The sequence below is a fragment of the Oculina patagonica genome, chromosome 13 (assembly GCF_052425735.1).
Source record: "Oculina patagonica isolate OP01 chromosome 13, crgOcupat, whole genome shotgun sequence".
NCBI lineage: Eukaryota > Metazoa > Cnidaria > Anthozoa > Scleractinia > Oculinidae > Oculina > Oculina patagonica.
In genome coordinates this window covers 27,538,329-27,553,054 of record NC_135770.1, presented here as the reverse complement: position 1 = coordinate 27,553,054, position 14,726 = coordinate 27,538,329, and the positions used below count along the sequence as shown (strand labels likewise).

General features: G+C 41.0%; 1 protein-coding gene across 1 annotated transcript in view; it reads right to left on the bottom strand.

The window, feature by feature from the left end:
- LOC144636352 (monocarboxylate transporter 10-like) overlaps nucleotides 1–14,726 on the bottom strand; it is an 18,474-nt gene extending 3,748 nt beyond the window's left edge. The window contains exons 1-2 of the mRNA XM_078495540.1: nucleotides 14,375–14,726; nucleotides 12,098–12,690 (exon numbers count right to left, since the gene is read on the bottom strand). Of these exons, the coding sequence (XP_078351666.1) occupies nucleotides 12,098–12,690; nucleotides 14,375–14,558 (777 nt within the window). The 5' untranslated portion in view covers nucleotides 14,559–14,726. The remainder of the gene's footprint in view (nucleotides 1–12,097; nucleotides 12,691–14,374) is intronic.

Here is a 14,726-nt window from a genome sequence, read left to right as displayed (position 1 = left end):
TGTCACTTCCCATTGACACTTGGATTAGAACAAAAGGGTCAAGAGACCAAAAAGGCCAGAGGCTCCTGGAGGCCAGATCTCAAGTCTGAGGACTAACCACTTAGAACCAGGAGGGGTGTCCTATTTAAGCTTTACAGGTATGCACCACCCTAAAAGGGGGAGGAGTGTTGGTGGTTGTTTTGACCTGCCTCTGGGCCCACTGGGGATTCCCATATGAAGGGCAGGAATGCTTGTCAAAACTTTTAAGAAGAACCCATAAAACCCACAAATAAAATAAATAACTAAATAAATCAACTTTGTTTTACGAGGGTTGCACATAACAGTCTTTCAACTGACAAACCTGTGGCCCTCAGATTCCCGATGGAATTGGAATTTAGAAGCATTGGTTTTTGTTGAGGGAGGCAAACTAAAGAACTCGGAGATAAACCCTCGGAGCAAGGACGAGAACCAACAACAAACTCAACCCACTTATGATGCCGGGTCCGGAAATCGAACCTGGGCCACATTGGTGGGAAGCGAGTGCTCTCGCCACTGCGCTATCCCTGCTCCCCTAATCTGGGCATGGCTCAAGTTTTTTTTTTGACCCCTAAAAAAATGCAACTGTAAATGAGACCCTGCTTCTTTTTTTTTTCCTATCACAGAACTTATTAGGCTATTGACCAGAGCACTGAGGCAATATGCTAAGTAGTTGCAAAAAATAGAATACATAATTACACAAACAAGATATATAAATAAATAAATATCGTAAATAATTAAGTCGATTAAATAATTCTACGGCTCGAATATTACACCTTTCGGTCTAAAATTTGGCATGAAGTATCTCTATATGACTCTTTATAACCCTACCTTTTTGTTTTGGATGAAAATTTTTCGAGTGCCGAGAAATTAGCAATTGTGTTCAACGTGCCCATACATTGCTCTGTAAAAATTAAATAAATGCCATTAAATAATTCTACGGCTCGAATATTGCACCTTTCAGTCTTAAATTTGGCATGAAGGATCTCTGTATGACTCTTTATAACCCTACATTTTTGTTTTGGATGAAAATGTTTCGAGTGCCGAGATATTAGCAATTGTGTTCAACGTGCCCATACATTGCTCTGTAAAAATTAAATAAATGCCATTAAATAATTCTACGGCTCGAATATTGCACCTTTCAGTTAAAATCTGGCATGAAGTTTCTCTGTTTGACTCTTAATAACCCTACATTTTTGTTTTTTAAAAAATCTTTCAAGAGTCGAGAAATTTGCGATTCTGTGATGTTCCTATACATTGCTCTGTAATTGAATAGCTTGATGCAAAGGTATGCTAAGTGACTTTTAAGATGAAAAATCGTTTTTTTCCTTCAAACGTGCCCGAATTTTTGCATGTGGTCTTCAATTTAATGGAAAAACATTGTCCTCGAATTAAAATTTCTGGTTTGCACCTTGTCTTCGAGAAAACTAGAACTATGGTCACTTTAAAACAATAACACGCGGCAAAGAGAGAAAGAGGATTAAACTTAGCAGTTACAGTAAAGTAAAGTTAGGGTCAGCTAGTGTTAAGGTTAGGGTTAAGTGTCACGAATGTTATATAAACATTGAACTTGACCGATCGACAAACTTGAGCGACTGAACAGTGAAAAGAAGTGAAAAATATATAGCAAAATGAACGAGAAATCCTTAAACAAAAACGACTTACGCCGTTGCCCTTTCCTCTCGCCAGCTTCTAACCACAAATGCACTCGCCAAATGTTCAATGTTTCGTTTTCAGTCAGCAAATTTAGGCTGCTAAAGGTTAATCCATAATATGTTTTCGCTTTTCCCCAGTTTCTCTCCGTAGTCACGCGTAACGCAATTTGATCTTGACTCACAAGCAACGATCGTTCTTTTAAACATTCAGGCCTTTTATTCCTGGAAAGGATCGCAGCTTAGGGCTAGTTTTTGTCGAAATGAAGCAATTTGTTGCTTTTCTTGGTTAAAATTATCCGTTTCTGTCGATTCTGTTGTGTTCTGTTGATTGAGTGAGCGTTTTCCGTCTTTTTAGTGAACACAACAAGACATGTTTATTCGTCGTCGAATCGATATTACAAAATGGTGCAATATATAAACCACGTGATCGCCTAATTTGACTACATTAATAAATTTACATAAATTATATGAAACTGTTTACAACACTCCCCGGGGTTGCATCACGACTTAGTGATAAAACGTTTCACTCAACAGTCTAAATCTCAAAAGTCCACAGTTCGATAAATGTCACAACTTTTTCGTTCACTGTTCGAAATGACACAATTTCATTGCATGTTTTCACTCCAATGTTCGCAAACAAATGTTTGAAATGAAACAATTCCATTGCATGTTTTAAGCTCAATGTTCACTCAGAAACTTCAACAGGAATTAGGTCCTGTATCACTCTACGTAATACTTGTGGCTTTCGCTCTCCCTTGCCAGCAACTTTGACTTTGGCTGATCGAATCTGCCCATCTCTGCCTGGTAGCAGTTCTTGAATCTTTCCCAGTTTCCAAAATGTTCTTTTCTTTAGATCAGACTTCACGATTACTATGTCACCTACTGAGATTGGGCTCTCCTTGTTTTGTTTCTTGCATCTCTCATTAGCACGTTCTCGTAGACTCAAAAGATACTCGTGTTGCCACCTTTTGGTAAACTGCTGTAGCAGTCGTTGGTGATGTTTAGCTCGCTTTGTCAAGGTTTGGTTGACACTAACAACTTGGAAATGCTGGTTACTGGGTTCATAGGTAATTCGTCTGCCAGTAATTAGATGGGAGGGCGTAAGTGGAGTTGAAATGGACTCTTCATCATCATAGACATACGTTAACGGTCGAGCATTTACGATTGCCTGGATCTCCACCATTATAGTTTGTAACTCATCATAGTTTAATGTAGTGCGTCCCACTGTTTTCTTTAAGGGTTGCTTCACAACTTTAACCATGCGTTCCCAGAAACCCCCCCACCAAGGGGCTCTCTCAATGATAAAGTTCCATGTGATGCGATTGTCAGTTAAGTATCGCATAACCTCGTCTGATTGTATGATCTTCCTTATATCTTTGGATGCGGATCTGAAGGTCTTGGCGTTGTCCGACAGGAGGGTGACTGGTAATCCCTGGCGATTTACGAACCTCCGAAAGGCTAAGAGAAATGATTCGACACTCAAAGAAGGTGTCAGTTCCAAATGAATCGCTCTTGTGGATGCACAAGTGAATAAGCAAATGTACACTTTGTCGGAGCCCTTTTCCTTTGAAGACCTTCCATTGTGTATGTACAGCGGTCCTATGAAGTCTAATCCTGTATGGGCAAACGGCGGGTCCAGAGACACTCGTTCCATTGGTAAATCTGGAGTCGGTGGTGGTCTATATGGAGCCCCTTCTACCCTTCTACAGGTGACACACTTTCGTAGAATTCTCTTCACAGCTTCTCGACCTCTTGGTACCCAGAATCTCTCTCGAATAGTGGTTAAGGTATCCCTGATGCCACTGTGTTTAATCTTGGAATGCACATCCTGGATGATAAGATTAGTGAGTGGGTGCTTAGATGGAAGTAAGATTGGATTCTTGCTTTCTTCAGAGAGCGGTGCATTGCTTACTCTTCCCTTACATCTGATGATTTGTTGGTCGTTAAGGAACAAGTTAAATTGCGTAACATAGACAGGTGGGAATGTTCCTCTTTTGCTTTGCAGAAATTCGAGTTCTTTGGCAAATGAGGCTGTCTGTACAGTCTTGATCCACAGCATTTCAGCTTGATTTAACTCTTGAGCATTAAGTTCCTTTCTCGATGACTGTTCCGGTGACTTGGGAGTTTCACGGTTTGTTACACTCTTCTTAGCATTACGTATGAACCGTAATACGTAGGCTGTCACGCGTAATAATCGTGTTACACTGCTGTATCGTTCAATGTCAATAACTTGACTGAGATTGACTGAATGGTCTTCCGACTCTGTCGTGACCAGAGAATGCGTGACACTTACGGGGTTCTTTACGACTTCTTGAAGGGCATCTTTGTTCTCAGACAATGCACTTGTTTGAGGCGACTCGGGCCAATGATCTCTTGATAACCTCAGAAACTTGGGCCCATTCCACCATGTCTGGTTTTGTGCTAATTGCTCTCCTCCACATCCTCGTGATGGGAGATCAGCCGGGTTCAACTCTCCGGGACAGAAGTTCCAGTTGGCTTCGTTAGATAGTTCTCGTATTTTGCTGACCCGGTGTTGTACGTAAGGTTTCCATGCTTTAGCATTTTTGATCCAACACAGCGTGGTGAATGAATCAGTCCATAGAACTGTTCCTTCAATGGGGAGAACGGATTGTATCGTTTGCTGCGTTGAATGAACTAGCTGGGCTAGCAATGAAGCACCTAGCAGTTCCAACCTGGGAATTGACTGACGTTTGATTGGGGCTACTCTCGTCTTGGATGTCATGATGTTGACTTGTGTTTCACCATTGCTGAATTCGGTTCTCAGGTACACGACTGCTGCATAGGCTCTTTCCGACGCATCTGAAAATCCATGGATCTGATATGAGCATACGGTTGACTGCGTCGGTGAATAATTGGTATAACATCGGGGAACTCGGATGTTCTTCAGAGCATTTAGGTCATTAATGAACGTTTTCCACTTTGCCAAAGCCTCTCCTTCCAAGCTTTCATCCCAGTTGACCTTCTCGACACATAGACATTGGAAGAGGACCTTCATGCTGATTGTAAACGGAGTTAACAGTCCAATTGGATCAAAGATTTTAGCTGACAGTTTCAGTACAGATCGTTTGGTAGCTGGAAGGGCTTCTGCATACTCGATTAGCTCAGAGAGGTCATAATGAAATTCGTCTCGGATCACATCCCAATAAATCCCGAGTATCTTCACAAATTGTTCGGTTTCCGGTTTAACATCTTTGGCACTGGCTGACTCTTCTCTCTTGAGATTTTGTGCAGTTTCGCTTTCTTCGGCAGGGGCTTCCATAACTGACTGGCCTTTTCTTTCTTCGTCCTGCTTGATTTTCTCGCGGAATGACTGACAGTTAGAATTCCACTTGCGCAGTGAGAATCCTCCTTCTTTCATGATTTCCTGTGCTTTGTCGTACAAGTTCACAGTTTCATTTTCGCGAAACACTCCTCCTGCCAGATCATCAACGTAGAGGCTCGAACTTAACAAAGATGTTACTTCCGGTTCTTTTTCTTCGTACTTAGACAGATGGTGCTTTATGGTACTTGCCAGGATAGCTGGACTTGGAGTTAAGCCAAACACAAGCCTTCGAAACTGGAATTGCTTGATTTGCGGACAATCTTTCTCGATATCATCGAACCATAGAAACCTCAGCATTCTTCTGTCTTCTGGGTTGATCTGTATCTGATGGAAGGCCTTTTCGATGTCAGCTACTACAGCAAATGGGTAACCTCGAAACTTAACCACAATATCAAATAGGTGTGGCACTAAGTTCGGTCCTTTCTCTAAACACTCGTTAATGGAGGCAGTTGACTTGTCGGATTTGGCTGAACCATCAAATACAACTCTCAATTTCGTAGTTTCTCGGTCTGACCGAATCACGCCATGATGAGGTAAGAAATGCATTGGAGCTTGGTCGTCGTCATGTTCTGGTACGGCTTCGATAATCCCTGAATTGATTTGATCCTTGATCACATTGTCATAATCTTTTAACAGTTCCTTGTTTTTCTTCAGTCGCGAATGCAGCTGTCTCAATCTTGTAACACACAATTCGTACTCGTTTGAAGCAGGAACAAGACTTTCTTTCCATGGCAGACCTACTTCGTATCTTCCTTCCTTCTCATCGAAATGAATGCTCTCCAGGAACTCTTCACCATCTGACTGTGAAACAGGTGGTTCCTCTCGTACTCCTAACGATTCAGTGTCCCAGAATTTCTGCAAGGCGTCACATAACTCATCGTTCTCACTATGAATGTCACATGGGCTCAAGGTCATCAATTCTGGTCTCTCTATGATGAGATTTGTAGTTGTAAACTTCTTTCTTGATTCTTCAGCACTTGTGGGACCAGACAAGACCCATCCGAACATGCTGCTAACTGCTACAGGACCACTGCTGCCACGAATGACATCCCCCGACACAACATCGAAGTAATAATCGGATCCAATTAGCACATCTATGTCCTGTTGACCTGTTTCAGCGATGCTGATGTCAGCAAGCTCGAGACCTTGTAGATGTGTGTGATTGTCAATGTTAACTTTAGCTGACACCGCCGAGCAAATCTTTGGGAAACACAGCGCAGATATTTCGATTTCTCCTTGAGATCCTTGTAACCGCAAGTTAACGACATCACATTGTTGCTTTGTGTATCTTTCGTCTCCAAAGGTGTTAAGATGCAATGTTTCTGACTTCACAGGGGACAGATTAAGCCTTGATTTCAATCGGTTTGTGATGTAGGTGCGTTGACTTCCGGTATCCAGAAGAATTCTGACACATGCGGTTTTAGAATTGCCATCGTTGACAGCCACGGCTTTCGCTGTTTGCAAGAGCACAGTTCCCTTTGCCTTGTTGCTCACTGTTGTCGTTGTCTTCATTTCTTCGGCTGAAACTTCTTTCGGTTTTCCTTGGTCAAGCATGGAACAAATCGACTGATGATGCCGCTGTTGGCAGTGTCGACATTTTTTTGGATTCGTGCACTCCTTCGTTTCGTGATCAAAACGCAAACAATTGAAGCATCGTTTATCTCGTTCCAAAATACTTCTTCGTTCAGCTGTATCTCGTACCACGACGCATGATGCAGAATAATGCTCGTTTCGACAATAGGCACATTTGATTTTGAAGCTCCCACCTTGCTGAGAGACGAGTGAATTCGCAGTTGGTGTTTGATTTCGAAATTTTGAATCACGGCCGGGCGATTGAGATTTCCCGCCTTCGCTTGTTTTCGCCATGGTCATCTCGCTTGCTTCCCGCGCTTCGACTTCAACCTTTATCACGTTTAGCAACTCCTCAATTTTCCACACAGAATCCTTAGAGTTCCTGGCTATCTGCAATCGGATCTCAGGTGGCAACTTAGACATAATGACAGGAATTAAGAGGCTTCCGTATTGATCCGAAGTTACGCCGAGAGACGCCAAACCGCGGGAATGAACACAAATTTGATCGTAGACGTATCGAAGGCTGGCTGGGCGATCATTAAAACACGGCGAAACCTTGAGAAGCTGATCCATATGTGCGCTGATAATTTGTTGGGGACGACCGAAACGTTCTTGTAATAATTTGATTGCTGCGTCGTAGTTTGCTTCGGTTAAGGTAAGACCCTGGATAGCTCGAGCGGCGGCCCCTTCAAGGACAGAATTGAGGTAGTTGAACTTGTCGATGTTGGAAATCCCTTCGTTACGATGTACCGCCGATTGAAACGAATCCCAGAAGGTATTCCACTTGGTTACATCTCCTTTAAACTTCGGAAGATACAACTTCGGTAATCTCGTACGGACTGCATTTTGATTCACTGGCTGTGCAGTCGTTTGAGGTGATCCCACGTGTTGCTGACTTGGCATGTTTACCTTGCTCGCATTCTCGATTTTGCACTTCAGACGAATAATTGAGGCAGTAATTTCTTCTGACTCTTCGATTTCTTTATCAATCGTTGTAACCTCGCATACAGATAATATTTCTTGGTCCATTTCGATTAGCGACTCTTGTTTTCCATCCAAGAGTTGTCTCATAACACTGAGCCGTTCGTAATCCTTGTCTTCGCCTTGCAATATTTTGGTTAATTCTTCATCCAGTTTCGATACTTGTCGTCGGTGTCCTTCACGGATAACTCGCAGTCGTTCCAAATTCGATGTAGTCGCTTGCATACTCGATGTTCTTGGTTTGTCGGGTGTTTTCTTCGATTTAGTCTTTTTTGGAGGCATTGCAATTGAAAAGTTGCCCCACGTTGGGCGCCATTTAGTGAACACAACAAGACATGTTTATTCGTCGTCGAATCGATATTACAAAATGGTGCAATATATAAACCACGTGATCGCCTAATTTGACTACATTAATAAATTTACATAAATTATATGAAACTGTTTACAACAGTCTTTGCCGTGCCGAACGAACTTTGTTTATTGTGACAATGCGTATCGAATGACGTATCCATTAAAGATTATTATGGGATATCCCTGAGTAGCTGAAATACGGGAAGTCCTATCGCCAAATCTAAGAGAATTTTTATAAGTCTAAAAGCACCTCCTTATTTCCAAACGTTCAACGCGGCAACACGAGGCAAATGAGCCAAAACTTCGAGAAAATAACGTTTTTTGGAACAGAAGTTGCTTCTAGACCTCGCCTGGCTCAATGCGCCTTCGAAAGCCAAGTTTACCGCCAGTCTTGGCAGGGCTTAGCAATCTTCAGGCAGCAACACATCTCGCTTCTTTGAGATATGCTAGTGGCTTACGGGTTTCCAGACTTAATGATGTCCTTTCACCACCAGACGGGCGTAAATATGTGTCAAATAAGCGAAAATAAGCGGACTTCTAATGCGTAAATATAAGGTGAGTTTTCAACTGGTCTGATTGAAAGTCTCGTTGCCTCGGCTTCGCGCGCCAAAATAATTCAAACGTAAGCTTACGTCACAAAGTAGTTTAAGAAATTCATTTCCAGATCCCGTTTTTGAGCGAGCGAATAAATTCCCCCCCCCCCCCCCAACAACAACAAAAGGACAACGATTTTCTATTTAATCGAAGACCACACGCAAAAATTCTGGCACGTTTGAGCAAAAATTCAGGCGCGTTTGAAGGAAAAAACGATTTTTCATCTTAAAAGTCACTTAGCATACCTTTGCATCAAGCTATTCAATTATGTAAATCATCTTTGTGATTAAATAATTCTACGGCTCGAATATTGCACCTTTCAGTCTAAAATCTGGCATGAAGTATCTCTGTACGACTCTTAATAACCGTACATTTTTGTTTTTGATAAAAATCCTTCAAGATTTGAGACATTTGCGATTCTGTGATGTTCCTATACATTGCTCTGTAATTATGTAAATCATCTTCGTGATTAAATAATTCTACGGCTCGAATATTTCACCTTTCATTCTAAAATCTGGCATGAAGTTTCCCTGTACGACTCTTAATATCACTACATTTTGGTTTTTGGTGTTGATCTTTCAAGAGTCAAGAAATTAGCAATTCTGTGCAACGTGCCTTATATGCTCTGTAATTGCATATATTTCAATCACTTGCTGCGCTTGAATATTATTGCGACATGCAGAGCAGAAATTGGGTGGAAATTCTCTCTGTACGACAAGCTAAAACAAAGCGATTTTTTCGGGTTTTGTTTAATCATAACCGAGTAGTTAAACATTTTTTCCCAAGCGCGTCCAATATAATATTCAAATATACAAAACAAAATAGTTTGTACCATGCAAAGTTACGATAGCTCAGTTGGTAGAGAACACTTCTACGGAAGTTGTGTATGCCTTGGTCGTTGGTTCAAATGCAAACGGATGCTATAATCATTTTTTTTTTCTGAGTATGCCGTTTTATTTTAACAAACGCAACAGTAAATTTTGATATTTCAGTATGTTGAGTTCGAACGCCGGCTATTTCAGAGAGACTTCAGCCGTCCATAGAATTGGAACGCTTGTAGTGTAGAAAAAAAAAAACACCACCGAGAAATCAAGCTGTTATGCCCCAGGTGAAACTAACTTTTTGCATATATATAAATAATTCGCTCCCATTCAATATTAACGAAATTTGGTGGACATTATCTCTATGACTGGCTAAAATAGAGGCATTCGTTTAAAGCAATTTGTTTACTCATGGCCGAACAATTAACGATTTTTTAAAGCTTGTTCAAATATAATATATAAATAATCCAAAAAAATTTCTGTACCGTAAAACGTTACAATAGCTCATTTGGGAGAGAGTAGTTCCACATGCTGTATGTCCCGGTCGTTGGTTCAAATCTGGACGGAACTCATTTTTTTTTCTTTTTCCTTTTTTTTTCATTACGAGTACAAGTCTCGCTTGCTCTTTTGGGCGAAAATTACTTTTAAATTATCTCGAGCGTGTACGAGCAAACGTCTTGCTTATATATTTTCTTAAAACTTGCTAACATTTATTTTGATCGGCAAGAGTTCAGTTTATTTATCTTGAGTGTGTGCGGGCACATCTCATTGCTTAAATTGTTGGTTAAATGCATCAAAAGTCTAACTTGCTTTTATTGTTTACATTGAGTTGTTTCGTTGAGGGAGTAAGGGGTCGCTATGCGAGCGAAATTCTCGTTCGTATATCTTTATCTTAAGGTCGCGGGGGATACCTACAGCATGAATAAATTCATGAAGGAAAATTTTGCTTGACCTGCATCTTTTAAAACTCTTATTTCTCAGCTGTTATGGGTGCACTTAAGCTCAAATTTTACAGAGACATAAAGAAATGATGAAAGATTGTGAATGTCATCTTTTATTTGGTAGATTGCATTTAACGGCGATGTTATAGCCTCGTGAGTGCCAAATTGGGAAAAACAAAATTTTTGTGGCAGAGTTTGCGGAACGAGTAGGAGACAGCACACTGTGATCTTGTCAAAAACTAATCAGTCAATACCTCTAGAGTGTCATAACAGAAGCGGATTTTTTAATTTAAAGTTTGCCAGCAAGTTATGACGGTTTAAGTGCGCAAATTTGAATTTAATGTCTTCTACCTCTTTCTAAAAGCGCTCTTTTAAAATTCCACTTCTGTTATGACACACTACAGTATTCATAGTTTACCTATCTGCAGTGGCAAGTCATGAAGTTCTGTATCCGTGCTGTATTCTCTGCCACAAAAGTCCAAACTTTGAGATTTCCGAAGGTGTCCCGACCTAAATACGATAATTTTGCCAAGTGGAGATGTAATTATGGTAATTATATTCCACGCTTTTATGGTGAGAACAATGCGTTTTTAAAAAGGACACGATTGTTTATGCCGAATATTTTTGTGATCACTCTGAGTTGCAGAAATATTCAAATTTAAATGAAAATAAGCTCAAATACTTCCTACAATCTATATGAACGTATATAGCTGTGTTGTTTTAAATTGGTTAAAATATCAAAGAAACAAGGATTTTTTACAAGTCACGCGCACGCGCCCATATTTTTGTCCGGTCATAAATATCTCGTAAAGTTGTCGATGTCAATCGTTGTACTTCGTGCATACGCTTTAAATAAATGCATAGTGATGAGCCTAAGGTGTCCCCCGCGACCTTAATTAGTACTAGTTTGCTGGGCAAAAAGCCAACTGTGTGCGTCCAGCAACAATTCTACACAATACAATTCCTTTGTTGACTAGGAAGCTAGGAGCTACGTTGTTTGATATATAAGTGGTGTATGGTCACTGTCGTGCATGTTTAGGAAGTTAAAGAAAATCGTACCTTTCAAAATATTAGCGAGATTTCTTAAAAGTATGGGCGAAATTAAACATTTGAAAAAAACATACTTTTAAATTTCGAAGACTTGCTTCGGACACTCTGTATCCATTATCAGTTTGAAGATGTTTCTTTCAAAATATGACATTTACACGGGCACACGTCTCATTGACATGGTCAAAGAGGGTATCCCGCCCCGTATAGTCTCCTTGATCGAGCTACTACAGAGTTTGGTATTAGGGTAGCCTATTGTCTGCAATTTATGTGTCACTCAGGGCGAGGGTCTTATGTGCTTGACACTCCCCGAAGAAGTAGTACTGCTCTACTCTTCCTCTTCCATGGATGTGGCGTTCATGGTGTTTTTTAACTACATGTAAACGGATGATCTCGGAGAGTCGATAACAGTGAAATAAAGTTTTAATGTTATAACCGACCACGAAAATCGCAAAAATGATTGTCACTATCTTGTTTGTGCGGTTGCCCCTAGATAAATAAATAAATAAATAAATAAATAAATAAATAAATATCAGTAAATAATTATTTTGTGGTCTAAAGGAAGTGCAAAGTACATATGCTGATTATTCACATTCTTCACGTTATTCAAAAAGCTCATTAAGCTACCTATAACTACACTGTGACCCACCGTAGAATACAGTCACTGGGCCCTGGGCCCACTGACTGAATGAAGGCCCACCATATTGGGACAAAAAAAGGTGCAACTGCTCTTCCCCCCCCCCCCCCCCTTCCTGGATGCAGAACATAGTTCCTTACCAAGTGAACACGAGTGATAGATCCTCCAAAACGTTCCATCGTAAATGCCAAAGCAAAGACAGTGAAAGTCGGGACTGTCCACACAGAACAGTCCACTATCCTAGCTTTTTGTCTAACATCAGAATCCCCTTCTTCCAACTGTGCAGTTGAGCCATGATGATCATTTTCCTCCACATTAGGATCATACGCCAGTGTTGAAATCCCACTCACAAAAACAATTCCTGCCAGGAATCTTAAAGTGTTGTCTAAACCAAAATTGTCAAGCAAAGCTTGAGTAATTGGTGCTAACACAAACAAACCCAGGCCAGCACCAGATGTTAGTATCCCTGTGGCAAATGGTCGCCTTTTATTAAAATATTTTGCAACCACAAGGAAACTTGATGTCCGAACGCAGCTTGCACCAAACCCAACCAGCAAACTATATGTGAAGTAGTAAATAATGATGCGGTTAGCAAATGATGCTAAAACAAGTCCAACTGCAGACGTCGCAGCTCCAATCATGGTGACAAATCGGCAACTAAATTTCTCTGTCATGCGACCAGCCACAGGACTGGCAAAGAAAACTAGGGAATTGGTCAGGAAACCTATCCAGGCTACAAAGAGAAACCAAAAGTTACCAACAACACTATAACATAACCCTCCCCACCCCCCCCCCCCTATTTTCTGAGTTTTTCTGAGTTACTAGTAGGTGTAAATGTAAGTAAAAAATAAGAGCTTGCACACAGGCCAGCAAGAATCAGCATGAATCTACCTTAAAAAAAAAAAACATTGTTACTCTCTCTGGATAAGATGCTAACCATTGCTGGTAGGTCACCAGCATTTGGTTTAGTAACCCCCAGCAGTTTGCAAATACCCATTTTAGAGGGTCTATTATACTTTGGCAGACTGGCAGTCTAAGCCATTTCTGACTGTCGGTCCACGGGTACATTCCTATTTTTATCAAATGCATGTCGGTTTACAGTCAATAAAATAACAACGGTCTCGGTCTAGAGGAAAAACAACAGTCTACAAAGAAAAAAACTATTGGCAGTTTGCAGGTTGTCACAAAACGCCTATAATAGATGGTCTCATTTTATACTCAGTGGAGATAAGCACAGTGAGATTAAAGTGTTTTGTACCACTTTATTACTGACCTCTCTATCCTGAGTTAAATGTGCTAACAATTAATTAGGCAATTACAGCCCCGCATATTTCTAAACCTGGCCCCGTTTAATTTCCCCTTCAACGGGGTGCTTATTAAGGTGCCATCCTAGGTTGAACTCATGTATATTGTCCAGTTACTTATTGTAATGGTAGGGCCATTGCTCATTATAATAACAGGGCCGTACCTAGGTTTTTTAGTCTGCGGGGGCAAAACTCCGCTGCAGGGGTTAACTCCAATATAGCAACAAGAAAAAGCCCAGCAGAATTAAACACTATGTTAGAAATTTAGTTTTCCTGGCGGGGACAACTGCCGCTCCCCCGCTAGGTACGGTCCTGAATAAGCAGTTTGATAAAATTTTTCTTGGCTGGTAATGAAAAAATAAAATCATGTTTTAGAAGCTATTTTTTATGGTATAGGTTAGCAGACATTTTGGCATAATTTGCTGCCTTCTTCGGCATAGAGGTATTTAGCAGGGGGGATGAGGGGGGCTCACCCCCTCCTGTTTTCATTGAATTTGTTTAAAAAATGCAACCAACCATTTTTCAACAGTTTTAATGTGGATATGGGGAAAGGCACCTGCCTCACTGATATGTTTGCCCCCCCCCCCTCCCCCTGCTTCTGAATTATCTTGATCTGTCCCTGCACAGGTTGAGCTACCTGTTTGTTTGGAAGCATGTAATTCCTTATTTACAAAATTCCACGAACAACTTCGAACTAGTTTAATTTGTATTTTACTTTGTTTAAGAGTTTTCTGGATAATGGTAATCAGAGGTCATGGGTAATCTACCACAATGGACTATTTTTGCACCTATCAATGCTAAGCCGTTGGGGGGGGGGGGAGGCCGGGCATAGGCGGGGAATTTGACAGCAATTGTTTGCCCGTGGTGGGGACTTTTGACCGTCTTAAGGGACTTTCTTACATCATTTTATTGAAGTCAAGTGACTCTTTTGAACGTCCACACATGCCCTGGGGTTGGACATTTGATCAGAAAGTCTCAGCTAAGTTCAAATGCCCGGCTTATGCCCGACCTCCCCCCCAGCATCTTAACATTGATACGTGCATAGCAGCCCTCAGTTTCCCTCGGGTGCTCTTGCTAAGGAAAATCAATATGAAATACTGTAGATTGAAATACCTGTTTCTTGCCTGCTTGAGTTAAACCGCTTTATGATCACTGGAAAAAGAACTCCGAAGCTCAATAGGACTCCCATGTTAATGGCCTGACAGAAAGTAGCGCAAGCACAAACGAGATAAGACCAGCCACTATCTTGCTGACGTCGAGGGCGATTGGGATCATTTTGAGGCAAACAGGGTAACATTGCAAGCAATTATCCCTCTCTTCCACAGAGGTTTCTGTTGTTTTGACGTCCACAAAAAAAATTAAGTACTAACAAAAACAATAAGCAATATCAAAAGGGTAACCGGGAACATAGCTAACTATGCCGGGAAAGGACGGAACAGTGAACACAGTACATTTAATAAGCCAC